At 37.4% G+C, this 24,719-nt stretch overlaps 1 protein-coding gene across 1 annotated transcript in view; it reads right to left on the bottom strand.

The window, feature by feature from the left end:
* Positions 1 to 24,719, bottom strand: part of Lrrk (Leucine-rich repeat kinase) — a 638,733-nt gene that overhangs the window by 430,326 nt on the left and 183,688 nt on the right. The window contains exons 3-4 of the mRNA XM_068364492.1: positions 18,693 to 18,890; positions 17,963 to 18,128 (exon numbers count right to left, since the gene is read on the bottom strand). Of these exons, the coding sequence (XP_068220593.1) occupies positions 17,963 to 18,128; positions 18,693 to 18,890 (364 nt within the window). The remainder of the gene's footprint in view (positions 1 to 17,962; positions 18,129 to 18,692; positions 18,891 to 24,719) is intronic.

Below are 24,719 nucleotides of genomic sequence, written 5' to 3'. Positions count from 1 at the left end.
TTTTGATGAGGGAGGTCATGACACATGGACAGCACTGGTAAAAAGGGACATCTTGTTCTGGATATTATAAAACAGACTATCTTTACTCATGATGTAGATCTCTGTAAATATACTTGCATATTATAAACCAGATAGAGTTCACCACAACTAGTCTGTATAGCCAAGATAGAAAAAAGGGCCTGTTTCAAGAGAAGCTTTACATTCTTGGCCAACTAAAGAAGACCTGGGGTTAGTACCAGGGGACTGCCAGGAGTGAGGGTGAGGAATGCTTGTTCTCTGCATAATATTGTCTGTTCACTGACTCTTTTTAAGAGTAGTAAGAGGCATTACCTGATTTGGTAAAAAAATCAAGCATTCCATTGAGTAATTAGGACCCAAAAGGAGTTGTACCAAGTTGTTTCAAAGTGAAAGACTCGATAAATTTTGTGAAACATGTCCAAATTCAATCCAAGTTAAAAGCCCCCTTGAGGGGTTTTGTCAAGGTGTAACATCTAAAAAAAGGTTACCAATAGAGAGGCAATAATTGAATTAAGAGATGCAAAAAGCACATGAAGGTAAAAAGAAATCTTTCACATATACTGGCAGGAACCTGGAACTTGACCACTTGGTGAGCGAGATGTGGAAGAAAATAGTCATAGAAAGGTGCAGGTTTCTAAAAGTCCCAGAGCAAACTCAGCACAAGTGTAACCCATCCCATTTTTGTAAACAGAGCAACTAAAAAAGCATAAAGGAATATGGAAGATGTTACATCATATGTCTTGAGATTTTGATCATTTTTTTTTGACAGATTAAAAAGACAAACAGCCATGAGCACTGCAAAGATTCATTAAGCAAATGATCGTTTTGTATCATGACACCTCAACTAGTGGGCATAAAGTGGCAGCAAGAAACTCAGAAAAATTTATGATGAATGTTGGCATCCATCAATGACCATAACTGGGCCCTTTAATACGTTTACTATAGAAGGGGATCTTCAAAATATTTTGGAGATGGGAGAGTGGAATGAAGAAGAAAGCAAAAATCCATAGGGCTAAATCAACTGGGTTCTGTCTGAGAAGTGATCATATAGATGCTGCACGCAAGGTGTAGAGGTTTAAAGGATATAAAGGATTTTTTATATTTGATATAATAACGAAAAGCTAATGGTGTGAAGAGATGGATGAGGAAGTCTTATTTTTATGGTTGAAGGGCAAACTTCAGGTTAGCAAAAAGACTAGCAAAAGCAAAATTAAATAAAAAGAGATTGCAGGATCAATGGTAAGTTTACTAGTACATACAAAGAAAATGAAAGACGTTTTGAACAAGTATAAAGGCAAAACTATGTGATTCAAAGGGAGAAGGCCTTTGGGGCTCTAAAAAAATGATAAAGTAGGCACAGGTTATAGTACTCGGTGGCTGGAAACTAGAAAGAGACTGTTTAGACAACTAAAGAGCAAAGGAGAAGGTCCAGCCGATGATAAAGATACGGCCTTGAAAAATTATGTGAAGATGAAAGAAAAACAAGAACACCTTGAATAAAATGTTAAAGGTGCTGCTGATGATAAAGTACTTTAACATAACTAAATCATTCATAAAAAAAGCCTGAAGTATCATCATTATGTCAGAGAAATAAATAGTATTCATAATCAGGTGAAAAATACCTCTGGGTCAACATGCAGGCTATTCAACCAAATGTAACCACTTCAAAGATGAGATACAGTAGTAACGTTTTCATGCGATGTATTATTCGAATGTATAACTCCACAATCCATCAGTGGATTTCATGTTTCAAAGTATTATCCTTATGTTAATTACTCTGCAAAGCTTTGTATGTAATAAAATGATGGGCTTTAAGGATAACAAAATTATCACTTACACAAAAAGTGAAGGTACATTTGACTTTGTCATAGTGGGGGCTTTGACTGCTTTATCAAAATCTTTATTATCATTTCTATTAACATTATTACAAGCCAAGCTGCTACACTAGTAGAGAAACCAGAATGCTACAGCACATGGGCTCCAAAACAGAAAGCAGCCCATCATGGAAAAGAAGAAGTAAAAAACTAAGTAAAAAAAGGAAAAATATTTTGAGATATCCAACAATGTTAAGTAAGCAAATAAAAGATAAAGTATGAAGTGAAGCCTATGTCAACATGCTTAAGAAAAAATTCTATAACATGTTTGAAGTTCTGAAGCTTCACTGATTCAACTATCTAATTAGGAAGACCAATTTACAGTTTGTTCACATGCAGAATAAAAATTTCTAGAATACTGTGTACTATTGAGACTAAGAATTAGTTGCACATCTATTGCTACAGTATATAGTTATTGGAATAGCATGGGAAGATCTGAATGCAGAAGATAGTCTGTATGTTATGAAAAAATTTATACAGCAAACACAATGAATGAATTGGACAACAAAGCCAGAGACTAATATTCAGATTACGGATAAATAACCAAATACAACTGAAATTCTTATCTAACAATTTAAGATGAGTCAGTTGCTGAATACCAGACTGGAGAACAATATTCAAATTATTGGCAGAATAATTCCTTTCAGGCCAACATGACCAAGGATCTAACAAATTTCAGGAAATATAGTAGTTCCATATAATCTAAGGATGGGCTTAGGAGTTTTCAAAACTATACTGTAGAATAGTTTCTAATGAACTTCTGGAATATCTAATAATATGATATTTTAATTATAAAATAAATTTTTGAATATACTTACACGGTGAATATATAATAGCTGCTACTCAGCGGCTCGACAGAAAACGCACTCAAAAACTCGCGAGCGATCGCTATAAAGGTTGCGGGTGTGCCCACCAGCGCCACTATCGGCCAGATACCACTCTTGCATGTAAACAAACCCTTCAATTCTTCTCGTCCCACTGCGTCTCTAATGGGGAGGAAGGGAGGGCCTTTAATTTATATATTCACCGGGAAAGTATATTCAAAAATTTATTTTATAATTAAAATATCATTTTTAAATATTTAACTTAGCCGGTGAATATATAATAGCTGATTCACACCCAAGGCGGTGGGTAGAGACCAGAGTTAATTAAGTTTACAGCGTATAAGCTAAGAGTTTTTGACAGTTATCAATATAACAAAATCAAAATATATAGGTACCTGGTAAGGGAGTTGACTTAGACGATTACTCTGCTTTATAAGTCTGTCTTCCTCACGAAGCCCAGCGATCCTCTTAGGATGCTGAAAGACTCCCAGGAGCTGAAGTATTAAGGGCTGCAACCCATACAACAGGACCTCATCAAACCCTTAATCTGGGCGCTCTCAAGAAATGACTTTGACCACCCGCCAAATCAATCAGGATGCGAAAGGCTTCTTAGCCTTCAGTACAACCCAAAAAAACAATATTAAAAACATTTCAAGAGACAGATTAAAAAGGATATTGGAATTAGGGTAATGTAGTGGTAGAACCCTCACCCACTACTGCACTCGCTGCAACGAATGGACCCAGTGTGTAGCAGTCCTCGTAAAGAGTCTGGACATCTTTTAAGTAAAATGACGCGAACACTGACTTGCTTCTCCAAAAAGTCGCGTCCATAATACTTTGCAGAGATTTATTTTGCTTGAAGGCCACGGAGGTTGCTATATCTCTAACTTCGTGCGTCTTAACCTTAAGCAAACCTCGGTCTTTCTCATTCAAGTGAGAATGAGCTTCTCATATTAAAAAAAATCTGATAAAATATGACAAAGAATTCTTTGACATAGGCAATGAAGGTTTCTTAACTGAGCACCATAATGCCTCAGATTTACCTCGTAATGACTTAGTACGGGCTAAATCGAACTTAAGAGCTCTAACAGGACATAATACTCTTTCCAGTTCGTTGCCTACGATCTCTGATAAGCAAGGAATATCAAAAGATTTAGGCCAAGGACGAGAAGGCAGTTCATTTTTGGCCAGGAAACCAAGTTGAAGTGAACAAGTAGCTTTTTTCTGTAGAAAAGCCGATGTTCTTACTGAAGGCATGAAGTTCACTGACCCTTTTAGCCGAAGCCAAGCACACTAGGAAAAGTGTCTTGAGGGTGAGATCCTTCAGGGAGGCTGAATGTAATGGCTCAAACCTGTCTGACATGAGGAACCTTAGGACCACGTCTAAGTTCCATCCAGGAGTTGCCAAACGACGTTCCTTAGAGGTCTCGAAAGACTTAAGGAGATCTTGGAGATCTTTATTGTTGGAAAGATCTAAGCCTCTATGTCGAAAGACCAAAGCCAACATGCTCCTGTAGCCCTTAATCGTGGGAGCTGAAAGGGAGCGAACCTTTCTCAGATGTAAAAGAAAATCTGCGATTTGGGCTACAGAGGTACTGGACGAGGACACAGATGCTGACTTGCACCAGTCTCGAAAGACTTCCCACTTCGACCGGTATACTCTAATGGTAGAAGCTCTCCTAGCTCTTGCAATCGCACTGGCTGCCTCCTTCGAAAAGCCTCTAGCTCTTGAGAGTCTTTCGATAGTCTGAAGGAAGTCAGACGAAGAGCGGGGAGGCTTTGATGGACATTCTTTACGTGGGGCTAACGTAACAGATCTACCCTTAGAGGAAGACTTCTTGGAAAGTCTACCAGCCATTGAAGTACCTCGGTGAACCACTCTCTCGCGGGCCAAAGGGTAGAAACCAACGTCAACCTTGTCCCTTCGTGAGAGGCGAACTTCTGCAGTACCTTGTTGACTATCTTGAATGGTGGGAATGCATATAAGTCCATAAAAGACCAATCCAGTAGAAACGCGTCTATGTAGATTGCTTCTGTATCTAGGACTGGAGAGCAATAGATTGGTAACCTATTGGTCAACGAGGAGGCAAAGAGGTCTATGGTGGGTTGACCCCAAGTAGCCCAAAGACTCTTGCCCACGTCCTTGTGGAGGGTCCATTCCGTGGGTATCACCTGACCCCTCCGACTGAGACAGTCTGCTAAGACGTTCAAGTCCCCCTGGATGAATCTCGTCAACAGGGAGATGCCTCGAATTCTTGACCATAAGAGAAGGTCCCTTGCGATCTCGAGCAGCGTGAAGGAGTGTGTGCCTCCTTGCTTGGAGATGTACGCCAAAGTTGTGGTGTTGTCTGAGTTGACCTCTACCACTTAGTTTCGAAGAAGCTTTCTAATATCATCAAGGCCAAGTGGACTGCTAATAGCTCCTTGCCGTTGATGTGCATGCTCTTCTGACTTGAGGTCCACAGACCCGAGCATTCCCGACCGTCCAGGGTCGCACCCCAACCCAAATCCGACGCGTCTGAGGACAACACGTGGTTTGGGTTCTTGACTGCTAGGGATAGTCCCTCTCTCAGACTGATATTGCTGTCCCACCATTTCAGGCATGCCTTTACTGGTTCGGAGACTGGGAATGATACCGTCTCTAATGTCTTGTCCTAGTTCCAGTGAGAGGCTAGATGGAACCGGAGAGGCAGAAGGTGTAGTCTCCCTAGTGAGACAAACTGCTCCAGGGATGAGAGAGTCCCTACGAGACTGTTCCAACTCCTGACTGAATAAACGTTTTCTTTTCAGCATTAGTTGGACTTCGAGCAGGGCTTGACTGCGAATCTCCATCCCCAAATATAGAATAATCTGGGATGGGATCAGTTGGGACTTTTAGGTTGACCAAAAGTCCCAACTCCCTGGCCAGACTCAACGTCCAATGTAGATCCTGCAGACAGCGAAGACTGGACGATGCTCTGAGAAGCCAGTCGTCCAAGTACAGGGAGGCTCGTATCCCCGATAGATGGAGGGATTTTGCCACAATCCTCATGAGCCTCGTAAACACGAGAGGCGCAGGACTGAGGCCAAAGCACAGGGCTCGAAACTGGTACCCCACATTCCTGTAAACAGACCTCAGAAACGGTTGGGAATCCGGGTGTATAGGAATGTGGAAGTATGCCTCCTGAGTGTCGAGAGAGACCATCCAGTCGCCTTCCATAAATGCTGTCAAGACAGCCTGGTAGACTTCATCGTGAAGTTTGTCTTGACAATGAACACATTGAGCGCACTTGCCTCTTACGTACTCCTGCAGTGAACATGGCTGCCAGATCATTGGAGCCATCCCTGAGGGACTTGTTCCTGCAGAGAACGTGGCTGTCAGATCATTGGAGCCATCCCTGAAAGCCTTGTTTATGCATGACATAATTGTACAGCAAAACTTCAAACGCTCGAAAATAGCTCTGAAGTCGACCTGTAAAATCTTGGAGCGTCTCATGGCCAGGCGCCAGGGAGAGTCTATGAGGTTTGAGAAGTCTATCTGGGCAGAGGCAGGAACTCCCAAGCCGAGAACTTCTCTCGTGTCATATCAGACTCTAGCTCTATAAGCCAGCTTAAAAGTAGGGAAAGCAAAGGCTGTCTCCCTCAAACTCCTCCTGGTGATAAACCAGTCGCCTAACAAACGTAAAGCTCTCTTAGAAGAGCGAGAGAGCACTAGCTTATAAAACAACGGCTTCGAAGTAGCTAGGCCTAGTGTAAGCTCTGACGTTTAGGCGAACGAGGAGCAGCAGTTACAAAAAGATCCGGACAAAGGTCCTTAAAAATCAGCATGATTTATTTAAAGTCCATAGAGGGCTAAGCAGCTTTAGGCTCCTCTCCGTCTAACAGAGTCCTCAAGGGAATATCAGTAGGAGGGGGAACAGCAACTTCCTCATCTGAAGGAACCTTGTCCGACAATAGCCGAGTCTCAAGCAAGGGAGAGACCTACCGTGGTGGCAATGCTTTACAAGCAGAGTCCACACGCACTGGTGCATTAGTAGCGGACCAGGACGCAACGTCATGTAACTGCTTGACAGTCTGTGAACTGTCAACAACAACAGGTGCGTGAGGACGCACAGCGTCCACTCGAGACTGCTTTGACCGCCTAGTCTGAGCAGTCAAAACAACTCTAGAATGCGGAGGTTGACGTTCAGAGTCAAAACAAGTCAACTCCGATTGTTGGCGAACGTCCTGAACGTCAACAGGAGCATCAGCAAGTGGCCTAACGTCCAAATGTGGCTGAAAATCCACACAAGACCGCATCAAGTGTGGTTCTAAACAACCTGACTAACGTGACTTGGCTACGCCAACGTCAACAGGACGCACAAAGGAACGTTAGGGTGGCTGAAGGCCAGGATCTCGATGAGATAAACGGCTAGGCTCAACGGACTTATCGGCAGAATAGTCTTCCATAAGGGAGGCAAGCTTATTCTGCATGTCTTGCCGTACAACCCATTCAGGATCAACGGGAATGGTTGTGGTAAGAGACGAGGGTAACGTCTGTGACTGCAAAACCTTGCCTACAAAAAGACTCTCGGAGTCTGTGTTACGCTTTTGTTTAGGCGGCTAGCAGTCTTCCGATGACTGCATAGGGTCAAAGCTGTCCTAATGGTTAAAACCAGGACGCTGGACCTGTCCTGAAAGGACTGACTTTCGCTTAAAGGGCCTCGAAACCTTGTTCCATGGTTTCTTATGCGAAAAGCCTTCGGATGACCAGGAGAAAATCGTCTCTCTCGCCTTATGGTAGGGGTGATCTTGGTAAGATACACCTGATACCATAGAGGGAACGTCTGTTCGCTGATCAAGGCCTCTCGAACCCATAAGTCGTACGACATTACTTCTCCCCTGGGCTTGGGAGCTTGCAAGAGGTCCCGGACTAGGCGAACGACAGGCCCGAACAGACGAACCCTCGGTCGCAACACTGATAACACTTTGCGCAATATCACTTTATCACTACGATTTTCTGTTCTGCACTTACTTCACTGAAATCGAATTTTTTAACAATTCACATTAGGTATGAATAAAACTGATTTCTACCTGAAGCACGCAATTCTACCCTCTATCAAAAGGTCATAATTGCGAAATCAGTCGTATAATGTAAGCACATTAATACCAGCAAAAAAAACAGTAAACATATTTTAAGATAAAAAGATCAGTGGCTGGGGAAGAGACTAAACACTAGTTCATTCAAAACTACGTTTTCAATCTCTCACCGTACAGGGCCTTGGGACGAGAATAAAAAACTAAAAAACGTTTTATCCTTTCTCCCCGTACAGAGACTAGGGACGAGAGTAACTCGAGAACAACGTTACTCGCTTGGGACGAGATAAAGATCGGAACGTTCTCTGTCCTCTCTCTCCCTCCGTCTGTATCTCTCTCTCTCTCTCTCTCTCTTGATTTCGCACCGAAGAGAAGAGCCCACTTATGTTTCGTCAAAAAACAGGTTATTTGACCAAAGGAAAAAACTGAAAGGTTTTTCAATTAAAAAGTTCCGTTAAAATAGAATTTAAAACATTTAAGCTTTGAAAGAAGAATGAACCAAACGTCAGAATAGATTTACTCTTTCTGCAAAGTGAAACCGTGATACTCTCTCTCTCTATCGTAACGATAGAGCGCAAACTGCGTAGCATAAATAAACTAAACGTTAGTTCATCTTTGAAACAGTACGAAGACTATTCAAAGAAAATCTTTCATAAAATATCTACTAAAAAATATTCATTAAATAAGTTTTAAATCATTAGCTCTGTAAAAGTTATTTACGATAGAAAGGGCTCAACGTTGTTTAACTTCGGTTTCCAAGTTAGGACCGCCTACTCTCAGGAAAGGTCGCATATAAACAAATCATTAAAATTTATCTTGATGTTTATTATAAATGGAAAGCTAATCGAAGAGGCCTAATAAAGGCGGGTGAGATATAAAATATATAGAGGAAAATCTATAAATAATTTATAATGTGATAAGATAATTGCTAAAAGCCTAAACACACTTCCGTACTGAGGGAAGGGTCGGCCATTTAAAAGTCAAGGAAAGTCCAAAAAACAATCCAAAGTCATCAAAAATTAAATCTATCCAAAAACGAGTTCAAGATTTAAGTTGAAGATAAAACACCTGTACTGCGAAAGCTCAAACCAAAATGAAGTACTTCACCAAATATGTTAAGAAAACTCCAGGTTCTACAGCGAGTATGAATACGTCTTGTCGTCAACGTCGACAGAAAAGAATTGAAGGGTTTGTTTACATGCAAGAGTGGTATCTGGCCGATAGTGGCGCTGGTGGGCACACCCGCAACCTTTATAGCGATCACTCGCGAGTTTTTGAGTGTGTTTTCTGTCGAGCCGCTGAGTAGCAGCTATTATAAATTCACCGGCTAAGTTAAATATTTAAAAATCAAATTTCCATGGTGCCTAATAAAACTAATAACCTGTACTGGTTAATTTCATCTTCTGACTATATTTTAAAGTGTTCTGTGAAAGCAAATGGATTACCAGGAAATGAAAATTGGAGTCTTTCATTGGATGATATTAATATTACCTTAGATGGAGATTTGGAGGTATCAATTTAGATAGTGTAGCTTGTACAGTATTTTTACGTACTATTACGTGTTGCAATGTTCACAGGTATACATGTAACTTTCAGACATATAGTTCAAGTGATTTTTTTAACTTATTCAAAATACAATGATGTAATTGGGAATACAGGTGAATTATTATTCATAAATATCCCTCTTTGATATGAAAACTTTTTAGTTAGCTTTAGACTTCCCTTAATCTTTATTGCATTTCAAAAGAGAGAGAGAGAGAGAGAGAGAGAGAGAGAGAGAGAGAGAGAGAGAGAGAGAGAGAGAGAGAGAGAGAGAGAGAGAGAGAGAGAGAGAGAAAATATAAGCAGATCTTGGACCATTACCTTATGGAATACTTATTCAAACATATACATGTCAGAATAAATTTTATCCATTTTCACCCGGAATTTCGCAGTCTGTTTACTAGCTTTTATGAAAAAATGGCACGTGGTCTCTTAACACCATTACTATGTACTGTATTGTTTCTAATCGAGTTGTGTACCATGATAATACATGACTTTTGGATGTCAAAAAGTATGGCAACAGTACTAGTTTCATTTCAAATCCTTTTCAAATATGGTTTCATACATAAAAGTGGGTGAATAATTCTCTGCTTCTTTAACAGCCTGTGTCATCTGTGGGTTGGTAAAAAAATCACTTAGCTGTTCATTTACCAAAGAATCACTTCTTAGGATACTAAGTTGATTATTTCAGGGTAATTTACTGTGGAGACTTTCATTTCATCTTGGATCTCAAAATTTTGTTGAAGTTCATATGGATACGTGTGAATGGTAATGTTTTTCATTTATCAAAAAAGCCCAATTTTTTAACAGAAGAAACAAAATGAATACAAAATTCCTGCACCAGCAAACAAAAATCATCCAATAAAATATCAAACCACAGACACAAAAATGAAGCAAAGATTATGGAGAAAATTACTAAAACCCATTTTCATCACCACGTATACATCATTTACATATTCCAACAATAAAACCTGGCCTATTTGGCAACATCCCTGACTGATGATTGTGAGCTTAGGTTGGGTGGTTTGTGGGAGCTTATAGGTCTACCTATGTCTACCTGCTGAGTCATTATCTGCCATTGCCTGGCCCTCCCTGGTCCTAGCTTGGCTGGAGAGAGGGCTTGGGAGCTGATCATATGTATATATGGTCAGTCTCTAGGGCACTGTCCTGTTTGCTACGGCAATATCACTGTCCCTTGCCTCTGCCATTCGTGAGCGGCCTTTAAACCTTTAAAATTTTAAATTCAATCCTACCAATTACTGTACTTAAAGAGTCCTTAGTGGACCAAAAAGTAGGAATCTTTATTATTCATATGGATATTCTAATCCATCATTAAATATATCCTATTATAGTTTATACCCACGACATAAGTAAAATATTATATAGGACAAATGAAAGTAGAGGATATGAAACAGAAATGAAAAGTTCCGGATTAAAAAAAAAAAAAAGAAAAAAAAAAAAAAAAAAAAAGGAGGGAATTAACTTTTTACTCCAAGTCTAAAAGGACACAGTATTATTTGGGGGTCATGATGCAAATATATACAATACAAAACACAAAAATCTACTAATACCATGGTCTGAGATTTTTCTGTTTACAAATAAAATGGGATACACCAAAATTTCCATTTGAGGTCGAACGAACATTTAATCCTTTACAATCTTGTTATGAACTTACTCAAATTGAAGTAACAACAATATAGATGTCCTACAATAAGAAACAGAAACTGTTACTGTACACATTATATGTAACTCTTTGATTAAACATAGGTATATTTGTAGCTGCTTTTTTCCATTGGTTGTCATTACTCAAATTCTACACCACAGCTCTTACTCCAGACAAAAAATTATTTACCTATTACTAATTAGTAAACAGATACCAATATGTTAATAACATGCTGAAAAGGAAAAGGATATTACTTCACAGAACATAAAAAATTGAATAATGTTAAAGAAAAATTGCAATTAAATACTTACCACAGGTTGACCTTTCAAGTAATTTTTTTTTCCTTTATATAATTCTTAATTATTCCTTACCTAACATTCTCCTGTATTCAAACATTACTTACCTGCAAAAAGAAAAATTGTGGATAAATAAGGTATTCAAAAAGTTTCAAAAGAAAAATGTTAGTTTCTCACTTTTTTCCTAAATTAAGCTAACAATAAAATGACATAGAATATCAAATCCATTACTTTCAGAACACATTTTCAATATCAAAATAGAGTTAGCTTTGTATACCTAATAATTTAATACATCTAGTATCAAACCGTATTGCCAACAATATGAAAATATCATCGGTCACTCTTAGACAAATTAAACTCTTATTAGTAAAAAAAATTCTGGCTGATTCAAACGTTTGCACTGCTCTAACATAAATCAAGGTTAACATAAAATCATCTCCACTTCCGATAACTCTGAATATAGTCCAGAAAAAAGAGAAATAGTTGGCCCTTTTTTGTTTGAGAAAAAGATATGTTAGGATGAACAGAAGTTGACCTGGAGGTTTTGAAGATGACAGGTGAAGTTTCCAACAAGTCATAATCCATGACAACCAGATCATTCTGGTTTAAACTTAGTTCTTTTTGAAGCTTTCATGAAAAATATTTTGGGTACACTAAAATAATCCACCAAAAATAAGGGTAAAAAAATGGTTGGACACCTTCAAACACAATGTCTACCTTCTCGAGACACTGGAGTAAAGGAATGCTCCCACACAAAATAGTGCAGCTGAAGCAAATGATATAATCCTTTGGTTGTTGGTCATGCAGAAGCAGCAGATATCTGGCAGTACACCAATCAAAATGATGTGTTATAAACGTTGATGTAGGTTCATGTTCTTTTGGCTTTCAATCATGATGATTGTATGACCTTGGACATCTAGAGTCTGTTATTAATATAGCTGAGAATCAATTATAATCAATAAATTATCCCATTCACCCTCCAAGATTGCCACTGGCCATGATTTGGAAGGAATTAACATTCCCAAAAATAAGTGATGACAATAATCTCTCATAACAACCTCTTACCTATTGTTAAAAAGTCCTGAATACCCTACCATATACAGTAAAGGAAATTGTGTAAGTGAATTTATAGAATTGATAGGCCTTCAAAATAGGATTGCATCAATGTCATAAACAATATCTCCTGATAACCAAATATTTTCTTGTTACTTTCTATAGCAAATACTTATCTCTACACATCTACTAGTATTCATAGACTTTTGGGCCGGTACTCACAACCATAAGAAGGAAGGTAAAAGGTAAAAAATTATGAAAATACCTAGACATTGGATCCCTTTGGTTATGAATCATTTTTCTTTTGCTACAAATACACCAAATAGTCTGGCTTACTCTTTCCACAATTCCCCTGTCAGCATACACCTGGCAACACTGAGATTACCATAATTTTTCTTTGTTCAAGGGGTTAACTGCTGTACTGTAATTGTTCAGTGGCTACTTTCCTCATGAAAGGGTAGAATAGAATCTCCTCAGAAGGAGAATCCAAAATCAAACCATTATTCTCTACATCTCACTCCAAAATCAAAATATTGTTCTCTACCTCTCACTCCAAAATCGAACCATTGTTCTCTATGTTTCACTCCAAAATCGAACCATTGTTCTCTATGCCTTGGGTAGTGAAACAGCCTCTGTACCATGGTCTTACACTGTCTTGGTGTAGAGTTCACTTACTTGAAGGTACACTCGAACACACTTCTATCCTCTTGTTTTTGGGAGTTTTCAAGGTTTACATATAAAAGATCAATTCTGATGTTACTGTTCTTAAAATATTTGATTTTACTTGAAATATTTTATTTTACTTGAAATATGTTATTTTAACTGTTTATGACTTCTCTTGTAATTCATTTATTTCCTTGTTTGCTTTCCTCACTGAGTCCGCTATTTTTCCCTGTTGAAGCCCTTGGCTTATAACATGCTGTTTTCTCAGCTATGGTTGTGGCTTAGCTAATAATAATAAATAATAAAATAATAATAATAATAATAATAAAAAAAAAAAATAATAATAATAATAATAATAATAATAATAATATAGGCTATTAGGGCAGTGATAAACAGTATGTATCAATTTTTCAAAACTGACTTAGCCAGCATACATGGACCCATGTCAAGAGATAAGGTTATTTCATTTCTAAATGGACTTTGACACTACTGTATTAGGATAATTGATATGAGAATATACACACCATCAAAGAAAAATAAACATAGTGCATATACCACAAATGGAAAACAAAGACACTTGGATTAAAACAATGAGAATAAAAATTCTTAAAATCTACAATTCCAAGAAAAAAATAAGGAATACAAATTTATTGTATAAACAATAAATAAAGAAGGCACCAGCCGGCCGTTGAGATACTACCGCTAGAGAGTTATGGGGTCCTTTGACTGTCCAGACAGTACTACATAGGACCCTTCTCTCTGGTTACGGTTCTTTCCCTTTGCCTACACAGACACCGAATAGTCTGGCCTATCCTTTACAGATTCTCCTCTTTCCTCATACACCTGACAACACTGTGATTAATAGACAATTCTTCTTCACCCAAGGGGTTAACTATTGCACTGTAATTGTTCAGTGGCTACTTTCCTCTTGGTAAGGGTAGAAGAGACTCTTTAGCTATGGTACGCAGCTCTTCTAGGAGAAGGACACTCCAAAATCAAACCATTGTTCTCTATTCTTAGGTAGTGCCATAGCCTCTGTACCATGGTCTTACACTGCCTTGGGTTAGAGTTCTCTTGCTTGAGGGTACACTCTAGCACACTTTTCTATTTAGTTTCTCTTCCTCTTGTTCTGTTAAAGTTTTCATAGTTTAAATAGGAAATATTTATTTTAATAATGTTACTATTCCTAAAATATTTTATTTTTCCTTATTTCCTTTCCTCACTGGGCTATTTTCCCTGTTGGGGCCCCTGGGCTTATAGCATCCTGCTTTTCCAACTAGGGTTGTAGCTTAGCATATAATAATAATAATAATAATAATACATTAACATAATGTATGTCTCTAAGGCAAGCATATCAATGTATGTTTCTAAGGCAATGCTATCAATATATGTCTGTGAGTAAAGGATATCAATGTATGTCTGTAAGGCAAGGATATCAATGTATATCTAGGAGATAAGGGTACGAGTCCATGTCACGAGTAGACAACCTAGTACACATTCCAGTTATTGGTTGCAAAAGTAAAATACAAGAGTAACATGAAATTCTACCTCTGATCATTCAGAAACAATAAAAATACTTATCAAGAGGGTACAGATGGATGACAATAAAAGAAAATATACCTAAAGAAAATATCTCTAACCATAAATACATCTGCTTTTTAAATAAGCATTCACACACTGAAAGGTTACAGTTAATAAATCCATTGACATTCATGCTCTTTACTGCTCATCATTAAGTAACCATGACTGGTACCCCAATAGCAGTTTTAAATATTTTTGCATAACCTGTTTCTTCTATTGATAAAATAAATAGGAAAATTTAAAGTAACTTGTAATTTTCCTAACTATACAAACCTGAGTTGTTCAATAGGAATATGATCTCAACAAAGCTGGAAACTCGGCTGTTGAAATTTACTGGCAGCGAGAAATCCCCCCCAGAAAATTGGTAAGTAACTTTGACCTTCACCTAGGAATTGCAAGGCAGTTGAGGTGGGACATGTAGCTTAAAGGATTTGGGTTTGTATAATTGGGAAAAATAAAAATTACTTTAAAAATTTGTGATTTGTTCCTACATGGATACAAACCCTTATCCTTTAATAGGAGACTTATCCTTAGGAGAGAGGAGGTTCCTATAACCAAACTGGTTGGTTTCAAATCCCTGGTTGTCGAAAACTCTGACCCGAAGAGATGCAAGAGTTTTGACTCCAATCTGTTTATCAACCCGAGAAAATATTTTCAATTGATAGGTTATGCTTCCATTTTACACACTCACAGATGAACTTATCCTTGTAGGGTAAATTGTCTGAAATATATAGGTATTAAAAGTACAGTAATGAGTTTACATTTCTAACTAGCGGGAGGGTGGTTAGAAATGTAAACTCATTACTTTACTTTTAATACCTATATATTTCAGACAATTTGCCCTACAAGGATAAGTTCATCTGTGAGTGTGTAAAATGGAAGCAAGAAGAATGGGGGACATACTTTCATCTATGTAATACAATAGCAGATCGGCATGATAGCTGATAGCTGACCTGCATCAGGGTCCATTCCAGCTAATAAAAGTGCAACCATGATACCCCAAGGGAGAGGTACAGAGAGATGAAAATGACCAGATATTCTCTTCTCTTATCAAAAGTTGTCGCAACAACTATCTTAAACGAGAAGCTTTTCGTCCTGTGAAGGAGCTAGGTATGATACACCAACTGTTGAGCCAGTTCCATAGGTCTTAGGGAGAATGTGTTTAAGGACTTGTGTATATATTCCCTTAGGTAGTGGGCTGTGAAGGTTGTCTGATGTTTCCCGACACCCACCTTCAATACTTGTGCCACTGACAGGTTCTTCCAATAGGTTAATGTCACATCAACCCACCTTACTTCATGAGCATGTACCTGAGTAAGCTCCTCAGGATTCCCCGGTGATGGTCCATACACTTCTTTCTCAAACCCAGGAGATTGTGTTTTTGGATATTTTCTCCTTGCCCCTGTTCAAACTCACAAACAGGCTTTGAAGTCATGCTCTGAAGGCTTGGAGTCTCTCCATGTAGTGTCTTGGTGTCATCACAGGGAAAAGAATCAAATCCTATGGATTATCGGTCACATTCCTAAGGGAGGAGATGGAGAAGGTCTTAAACCTTGGATCCTCCATGGAAGGGATCTGGGTTTTAGCAATAAACAATGGAAAGATGGTGATGAGACCTTTCTCCACCCCTCAAAATGACTAATGTTATAAGAAATGCTGTGTATCTCACCTAAATTTGAATCAAGCAAGAACACTGTCTTCATAATCAGATCTTTATCTGAAGCTTTCCATAACGGTTAACACTGAGCCCTCTTTAGGGACCTTAGAACTCTGGTAACATCCCATACTGGTTTTAGTTACTTTGGATGGCATAACTGCTTAAAACTCCCCAAGATCTGATTCTCCACCAGAGATGTAGGGGCACACTGGCATGCACACAAACAAAGTTCAACCCCAAATGGAAATTCTTCTTTCGAAGGAATGATACACTTTCACGCAAAGGATGAGGATTATTCTATTCTCATCAGAGAACTCTCTTAATTAATGAAGAGTGAGTTTGCACTGAGGCGGGAGGGAAGGCCTTAGCGCGCATACGAATGTCTTCCTTATTTCCTGGTTTGTATCTACCACGATTCAGGCGATTCAGCCTTGGAAGGGAAGTGAGCACGCTTTCTGCAGTCAACTGGTGACTATTCCTATTGGGAACTGGTGATGCCCTTTTCAGCTTGTATGAGTGGGAGGCCATTGGTTGGGCACAGGAGAAGCATTCATTTCCCGTCTTCAAGAGGTGGTTAGCAGAGACTCTACTTAAGGAGGAGAGGTCGAACTGGTCAAGGAAAGGGATGGAGAACGCAACAGATTCTTCCCTTTCCTAGTCGTCATCACATCAGGTAGTGATGGAACTACTAACATATGGACCTGTTGTCATCTGCATCTACAGTCGTCCAGACCAGGCTGGAGGGGATCACATCAAGCACTACTTCTGCCACAGCAGAAGTGGCAGTAAAGGGAGACTAAGAAGACCTAGTGAGAACTTGCCGCAGTTTCTCAGTGTATGGAATGCCCTCCAATCCTAAGGAAGGCCCAAATATCTCCAGAGACAAGGACTTGGCTTCTTCTATGTCCGGCTCACCACAGAGAGGTAATGGTAAGGTTCAACTGATAGACTAGAGGAATTATGTAAAACTGTCCCATCCCCTCTGCTAGCAGATAAAAAAAAATCTAGGTTATTCGGCTCCTTCGCCAACCAAGGGGTAAAGGCTCAAGGGGGAGAATACTTAGGTTGAAAGAAGAGAACTAGTGGATTTCTTCAGCATCAAGGACGACCCTGAAGGAGAAGTGTCGTGCTTCACTTTTTTCCATCTCATGCCGTACTATACCAACTGCGGTAATGACCATTCATTACACTCCTTACAAGGGAAAGACTGCGAGCAAAGATTGGGGCTCAACATTACTCCTGCTCATGACGGTGCTGCCAGGAACCCCAGGGCAAAACCAAATGCCCACCGGTTGTTTCTCCCTTTCACGAACATGAAACACACACTGTAAAGAGTATCCACATACCAATTTTTCTTTTAAAAATGAATTTTTTTTTCCAGTTTCATATATTCAGACTCCGGCTTAACCAGGACAACTAACTACTGTACTGTCAACATACCAGCCTTACAGAAAATGATGAGCCTAATTCTATGGTGATCTTAAAGACCTGTTCCGAAAGATATGGATTCAATATTCTATCTAAATGAATTATATAAATACTGGAATAATTAACTAGATACACAAAACATAAATAGAAAAGGAGAGTAACAGCAGAAGTCTGTTAAATCTAAATTATTTGTTTCAAAGCATTCCAACCTGTTTTAATCAAATACCTTTTAAATCTCATGAATCAACAGACTTTATACCATCAACTACTTTCTAAATATAGATAACAGGAATGGTAGCAGTCCATACCTGCAGCATTTTTGAGGACTGTCATACACTGAGAATGTTCGCCTTGCTCAGCCAGATCCAAGGCAGTAAGGCCATTGGCATCTTTGGCCAATAAATCTGCTCCATAATCCAGAAGCAACCGTATGTTCTCCACAGCACCATGTTCAGAAGCTATGTGAAGGCAAGTCTGAAAAAATAAGATGACTTTAGTATATTATTAATCAACTTGTTGGGTATTTCCATGGACATTACCACATTATTTCAATAGTGTTTATCAATATATAACAAGTTCTACCTACACTATGTATACAGTAAATGATTCTCCCCAATAAAATAAAGAACAAATGCCTGGATTTTATATATATATATATATATATATATATATATATATATATATATATATATATATATATATATACATACACACATATATATAGGCTATATATTTCCTTCCGGTCCCCCTTTGCTCTTCCTGCTCCTCAAATATGGAGGAGAGCGAGTAGTCATATACTTGTAAGAGGGGAGGGGATGCCTGTGTGTGCCTATCTAAATATTTAGCTATAATTTTTTGACGGGTCGCATACACAATTATATTAAATTTAGGATAATCTCTTCTCTTATGTTGACAACAGTAAATAAACTTTTGTATTCAACAATTCTCCTCAGTGACAGTTCAAATTCAAAATTGACAAGCATCCTAATTAACATTACATAAAACAACCAAACATATCAACCGTGGTGTAATCCTTACTCTTCCTTCTGCGCGAGGCCCCGAAGCCATATTGGCATCAGCCCCTGCCTGAAGGAGGATTCTAAGGCAACGGGACGACTCTGTTGTAGCTGCCGCGTGTAAAGGGCTCCGCCCCCAGGCATCTCGACAATCCAGGTGGCTTATCTGTTCGCCGTTAAGTAGATCTTCCAGCAACTCGGCGTTATCCCACAAAGCTGCCTGCAAGGATATAAAGTGATGCAGCGATGCGTGATATATCTTTAGCATTTTCAACATTCCTCGCCTTATACGAGGTGACTACAAAATGATTAGTACATAAGAACATAATAATATCTGATGGGCTAGTAAAGGATATATATATATATATATATATATATATATATATATATATATATATATATATATATATATATATAATATATATATATATATATATATATATATATATATATATATATATATATATATATATATTCTAGTTAGGTGTCATGCTTTTATTAATAGAATAGAGTATACATCCTTCAACATTATATGAACTTTACTGGCTATGCAAAAAAAATAATATATATATATATATATATATATATATATATATATATATATATATATATATATATATATATATATATATATATATATATATATATATATATATATATATATAATCAACACATTACAATACTTGGGTCAAAAGGAAAATAAAACCTCAAACATATCAAATTGGAATTATGAAAATATATTCTATAAACCTAGTCACGATAATAACCAATTGAATTCATTTAATATTACTCGATATGACAACTTGTTATTGTGATGAAAAACAATAAAAATTGCAATCCAGAGCAACAATCATTTTCTAACCACAATGAAACTTTGTCAAAGGCTATTTTCTACATTCTCATCATCATCTCCTCCTAAGCATATTGACACCAAAGGCCTCTATTAGATTTCGTCATTAGTCTCTATCTTGAGCTTTTAATTAAATACTTCCCCACTCATCACCTCCCACTTCACAGTTCTAAGCCATGTAGGCCTGGGTCTTCCAACTTTTCTACACAGGAATGTTATCATTCCCACCACTCATCGCGATTCAAGTCAATGACCTCAAGTAAAATGACATTAAAATAAAAGTTCAATATCACACCTAAACTCATCTTTTAACTTCCATATCTAGAGATAGGGAAAGGATATTGGGGGGGGGGGGGGGCTGTGGTGATAGAAAAAGGCCTTCATTGGTCGGAGGAGGCCACGTTTTATTTCGATGATTTTTTTTTTTTATCAAGATTAAGTGTCACAGGTAATTTGAAGTAATAGTGAAAGTATATGGGGTAAAGGACGGTAAATAGGTGTCATAAATATACACACATATATGCACAATTATTCTTTATAAATACTCTAAACCACAAATACCATATTTTTTCCTTTGATAATCAGCCTATCATTGAATATCCCCTTACAACTAAGTCGTTTAGCAAATGAATATCACAATAAGCCCGAAAAGGGTAAAAATTTTATCTCCGTTTACTATCAAAATCTATTTTATCCTAAGTATTGATATAATGGCGCATTTACTTGTTTTTCTTCCGTCCAACTAGCATACATCTGTCTCACGATAAAACTGTCAATTTTATTCTACTTGGTACCAAGGTCTAAAAAAATATGATTATCCTTAAGACCTTGCTACACATGTCATGCTCTACCTGCCTATCTCTACTTTCATCCCCATAAACCAATAGCCTACTCGTAGTTACCTCTATTAACCTATTTTCAACTCCTGCAAGTCCCACACCAAACCGAACCTTGTAATACAAATCCTCCGCCGTCAAAGAAGAATCGGGAAGAAGATCTAGAGGCGTTTTGATGAAGGGTGACTTTATTTTCTTATCATTCTCCTCCTCCTCTTCCTCTTCTTCTCCTTTCTCCTCCGTCTCAGATACCGCTTTATCAGAGAGAGAAGACCTGAGCTTCTCCACAACAGAGATTACAGCTTCTCGAAAAGACTCGAACAGTTGGAACTTGGCGGGCTCTGCCACCCCGGGTTTCTTCGGGATCCTCATATTGCCTCTCAAACTTGATTCACCGTATGATTAAAGATTCACTTAATCATAAGTCAACCGTATGCACAGGCCATCGATGTCATTCTGTGTCCTGTGTCTTTCTTTACCCACTTGGCGTAAGTGTACAACATTCACCTTGACGTCCTTCGATTGACTTCAGAAAATCATTAGCGAAGTCAAACAAGATGACGAGGAAGAATAGATTCAATGTTTCTTTACATAATATCTAATCGAAATGCAAACACTCGCCTGGATATATTGAGCTGTTTTATATTACGAGAGAAAATCAAGTAAATGTTCTCACTGAATCTTGATAGTTATTACAATCAAATGCATTAAAATGGTAATAAGATTTTTCTACAATATGAGAGAGAGAGAGAGAGAGAGAGAGAGAGAGAGAGAGAGAGAGAGAGAGAGAGAGAGAGAGAGAGAGAGAGAGAGAGAGACCATTTATAGCAAAACGATCACGCCATAATCAGTTTTTTTTTTTTTGCCAATACCTTCTCTTGATTTTTTCCAGTAATAGTGACAATTATAAACACAATATGATAAGAGCTATGAATGACTTTCCCAAGTGGTTTGTAATTTTCTCTTAGAGCTCTGGGATAAATCTTACTTCTACTAAAAATTCCCAAACACTTAGTCATTTACGATTGTTCTCCTATTTCCCGGCCATGATTAGAATAGCTACTTGAATGAACACAATCATTTGCAGTGTCTTTTAAAATCACTTCAATAAGTTATTTATAAAAAATATCTATGTGATAAAGAGAAATTGGATCCTCATCCTAACCTTTTCTAATAAAGATTATAAACAATTTCCCCTTAAAGCAAACTAATTATTTTTTAAATCGTACACACGTGTATTAGTTAGCACGTAATTCTCATAAAAACTGATAAAAAGAGGAAAGAAAACAATTATAATTGATATCAAGTGGTGCATTAATTAATGAATGTCTGGCCGCTGTTGAAGCTCACATCCGTGACAACCATTTCAAAGAGCTACACTATTAGCAAGAAAAAACATTATTTTCCACAAGAAACAGATTTTATTATTGTGAAAGAGTTCTTTTATTATTTAATACATAATTAAAGTATATATATATATATATATATATATATATATATATATAATATATATATATATATATATATATATATATATATATACACTCAGAATTTAGCTATTCGCAAAAACACATGTGTGTATATAACACAAATAGCAAAGGGCCAAGAACACAACCCTAAGGAACCCCACAGATTAGATATCTACACGCACAATGGCGCTCAACAATAACTACTTGTAATCTATTGGTTAAAAACTCAACAATATCATCGGTATATGATCTAACAACTCCCATCTGTTCAAGTTTGAATACAAAAGCCTTATGATTAATACGGTTAAAAACACTACTAAACTAAAGACTAATCATAAAATCTTTATAACCAGAACTGAGGGAGATTTCTCTTAACACAGGAAATTGCAAGAACATCACAAGCACCGAAACCCTTGCAAAAGGCAAACTGCGAACTCGGGTACATATGATTACTCCGCGCATATGCATTCAGACGTTTTCCCAACTGAAGTTCAAAAACTTTAGATGATATGGGAGTTTTAGGAGAAGATGCTACAACCACATTTACATAATTAAGTAAAATTACCAATTCTCTGGCAAGAGAAAACGGACATATTCTGGCTAGCAGAAAAACGGCAAACAACTTGGTTCCAGATAATCACTTATCCTGGCTAAAAATTTATGAAAAAAAATATCATTTGGGTCTACACCTCAACAGGCATTAATATCAAATATAAAGATTAATTATTTTGAGGAAAACAAAGCAAAAGCTAACTACTTTAGCTTCGGGGATATGGAAATGAAGAGGATTAAGTCTTTCACTGTGCTACGGACTGATAAACTAGTATAACCTTTTTATTCCGACAATGAGCGATTAAACAAAAGAGGAACAAATAAGTCAATAGCAACGGAACCAGATTTGAGGGATAACCACCATGTATGTTCCTGAGTAGTACCAGATTCATGGATGAAACGCTTATGCAGTAAAACCACCACATTAAACCTTTCATGCACCCAGACAGCAGGCTCACCAGCTGTGTCGGGGACACCCTTACAAACACACTAAGACATTAACCTTAACTTCCATACAATAATGCACGTCTTGGATATTAAGACCCTTTATTTCTAATTGCTCTTTTACTTCATTTTCCAGCTCTTTCTCTCTCCTTACCATCAAATACTTCTTAATTATATACTCTTTACATTAACTTATCATTCTACTTTGCCCGATTAACATAAGTTCTTTAATTACGCTAAAATGTTACCCCTTACACATATCTCCATATTTCCCATTTAATTTTTTCTTACAAGAAATATGATAAAAGAAGGTTATCTCAATATCTCCCATTATTTTCTTTCAATTAGCATTATTACTTGCTAAGCTACAACCCTAGTTGGAAAACTAGGATGCTATAAGCCCAAGGGCTCCAACAGCGAAAATAGCACAGCGAGGAAAGGAAATAAAGAAAAACTACAAGAGAAGTTTAAGAACAATAACATTAAAATAAATCTTTGATATATAAATTATAAAAAATTTAGAATAATAAGAGGATAAAAACTTCAAAATAAGAGGAGGAACAAAAACAAAATAAAATAGTGTGCACGAGTGTATCCTCAAGCAAGAGATAACTAACCCAAGACAATGGAAGACCATGGTACAGAAGCTATGGCACTACCCAAGACAAGAGAACATTGGTTTGATTTTGGAGTGTCCTCCTACAAGAGCTGATAACCATAGCTAAAGAGTCTCTTCTACCCTTACCCTGAGGAAAGTAGCCACCGAATTACAACTCCATAAATGACATTTGGCACAATGACCCCTTCATGCAGACTATCCTTCGCTTCTACGGGCAATTCAAACAGCTGCTAAATTTTTGCACACACCCGGCTATGTTCCTTACTTTACCATTTCATTTTACTCCAAAGTCGTTAAGCGAATCCTCCATTACCCTTCTTAAACGACTCAATACTTGCGATACTTAAATTTAACCTCAACTTTCTTCTTTAGGATGCACTTACAAACTATTTTACTGTTTCATTTTTTCTTTCCGATCAGCATAGTACAATTGCAAACAGCAACAATTGCACTATCTACTTCCGACTCACAAACACATGTATACACATATATATATATATATATATATATATATATATATATATATATATATATATATATATATATATATATATATATATATATATATATATATATATATATATCGTGAGCAGACAGAATGCCTAATGACATGATGCCTAAGGACAGAATGCCTAAGGACAAAATGCCTAATCCTTCAACACGGACAAAATGCCTAACAGACATAATGCCTAATGGACAAAACATCTAAAAAGTGATAAAAAAGAGAACTACCATGCATTTCAGGCAAAATATAGTGTGTTTTTCGTAAATATCTCCCATACTAAATACTTGATCAGAATGGTACTTTTACAGAGCACTCGATAGACCTCCCCAAAATTTTTAATACTTTAATCCACCGGAGAATCTCATTAATTAAGGCATTTACTCTAGTCCCTCCTAGTCTCTCCGGTGTCGCATACTCTACCTTTTCTGTAACCTTTTATATTGGTTAATAACTTATAGAATTGATATGTTGGGTCCTTGTTATAATTCTTATTGAAATACTCTTGTTAAAAGTATGGTGCCATTCTTCTAGAGATTTCGTAGTTTTACAGAAAATTTGATTCTATTCTATGATACACATTCCACATTTGAACTTCGTCAACTTCTCTGAACTATTCCGAGCCATGTAATTTTGAAATATTGAAAGAATTCACTCAAAATATCTTCAGTTTAGTGGTCCATTGAGGTAAAAAAGTTTACGAAAAAGATCAACCACATCCTCTGGAGGAACAAAACCTAAGATTTGTGTTTGTTTGATTATGAAAGCGTTGTCATT

This window comes from Palaemon carinicauda, chromosome 41, assembly GCF_036898095.1.
Source record: "Palaemon carinicauda isolate YSFRI2023 chromosome 41, ASM3689809v2, whole genome shotgun sequence".
NCBI lineage: Eukaryota > Metazoa > Arthropoda > Malacostraca > Decapoda > Palaemonidae > Palaemon > Palaemon carinicauda.
The sequence above is the reverse complement of the archived record's forward strand: the minus strand, read 5'-3'. Positions and strand labels throughout refer to the sequence as shown.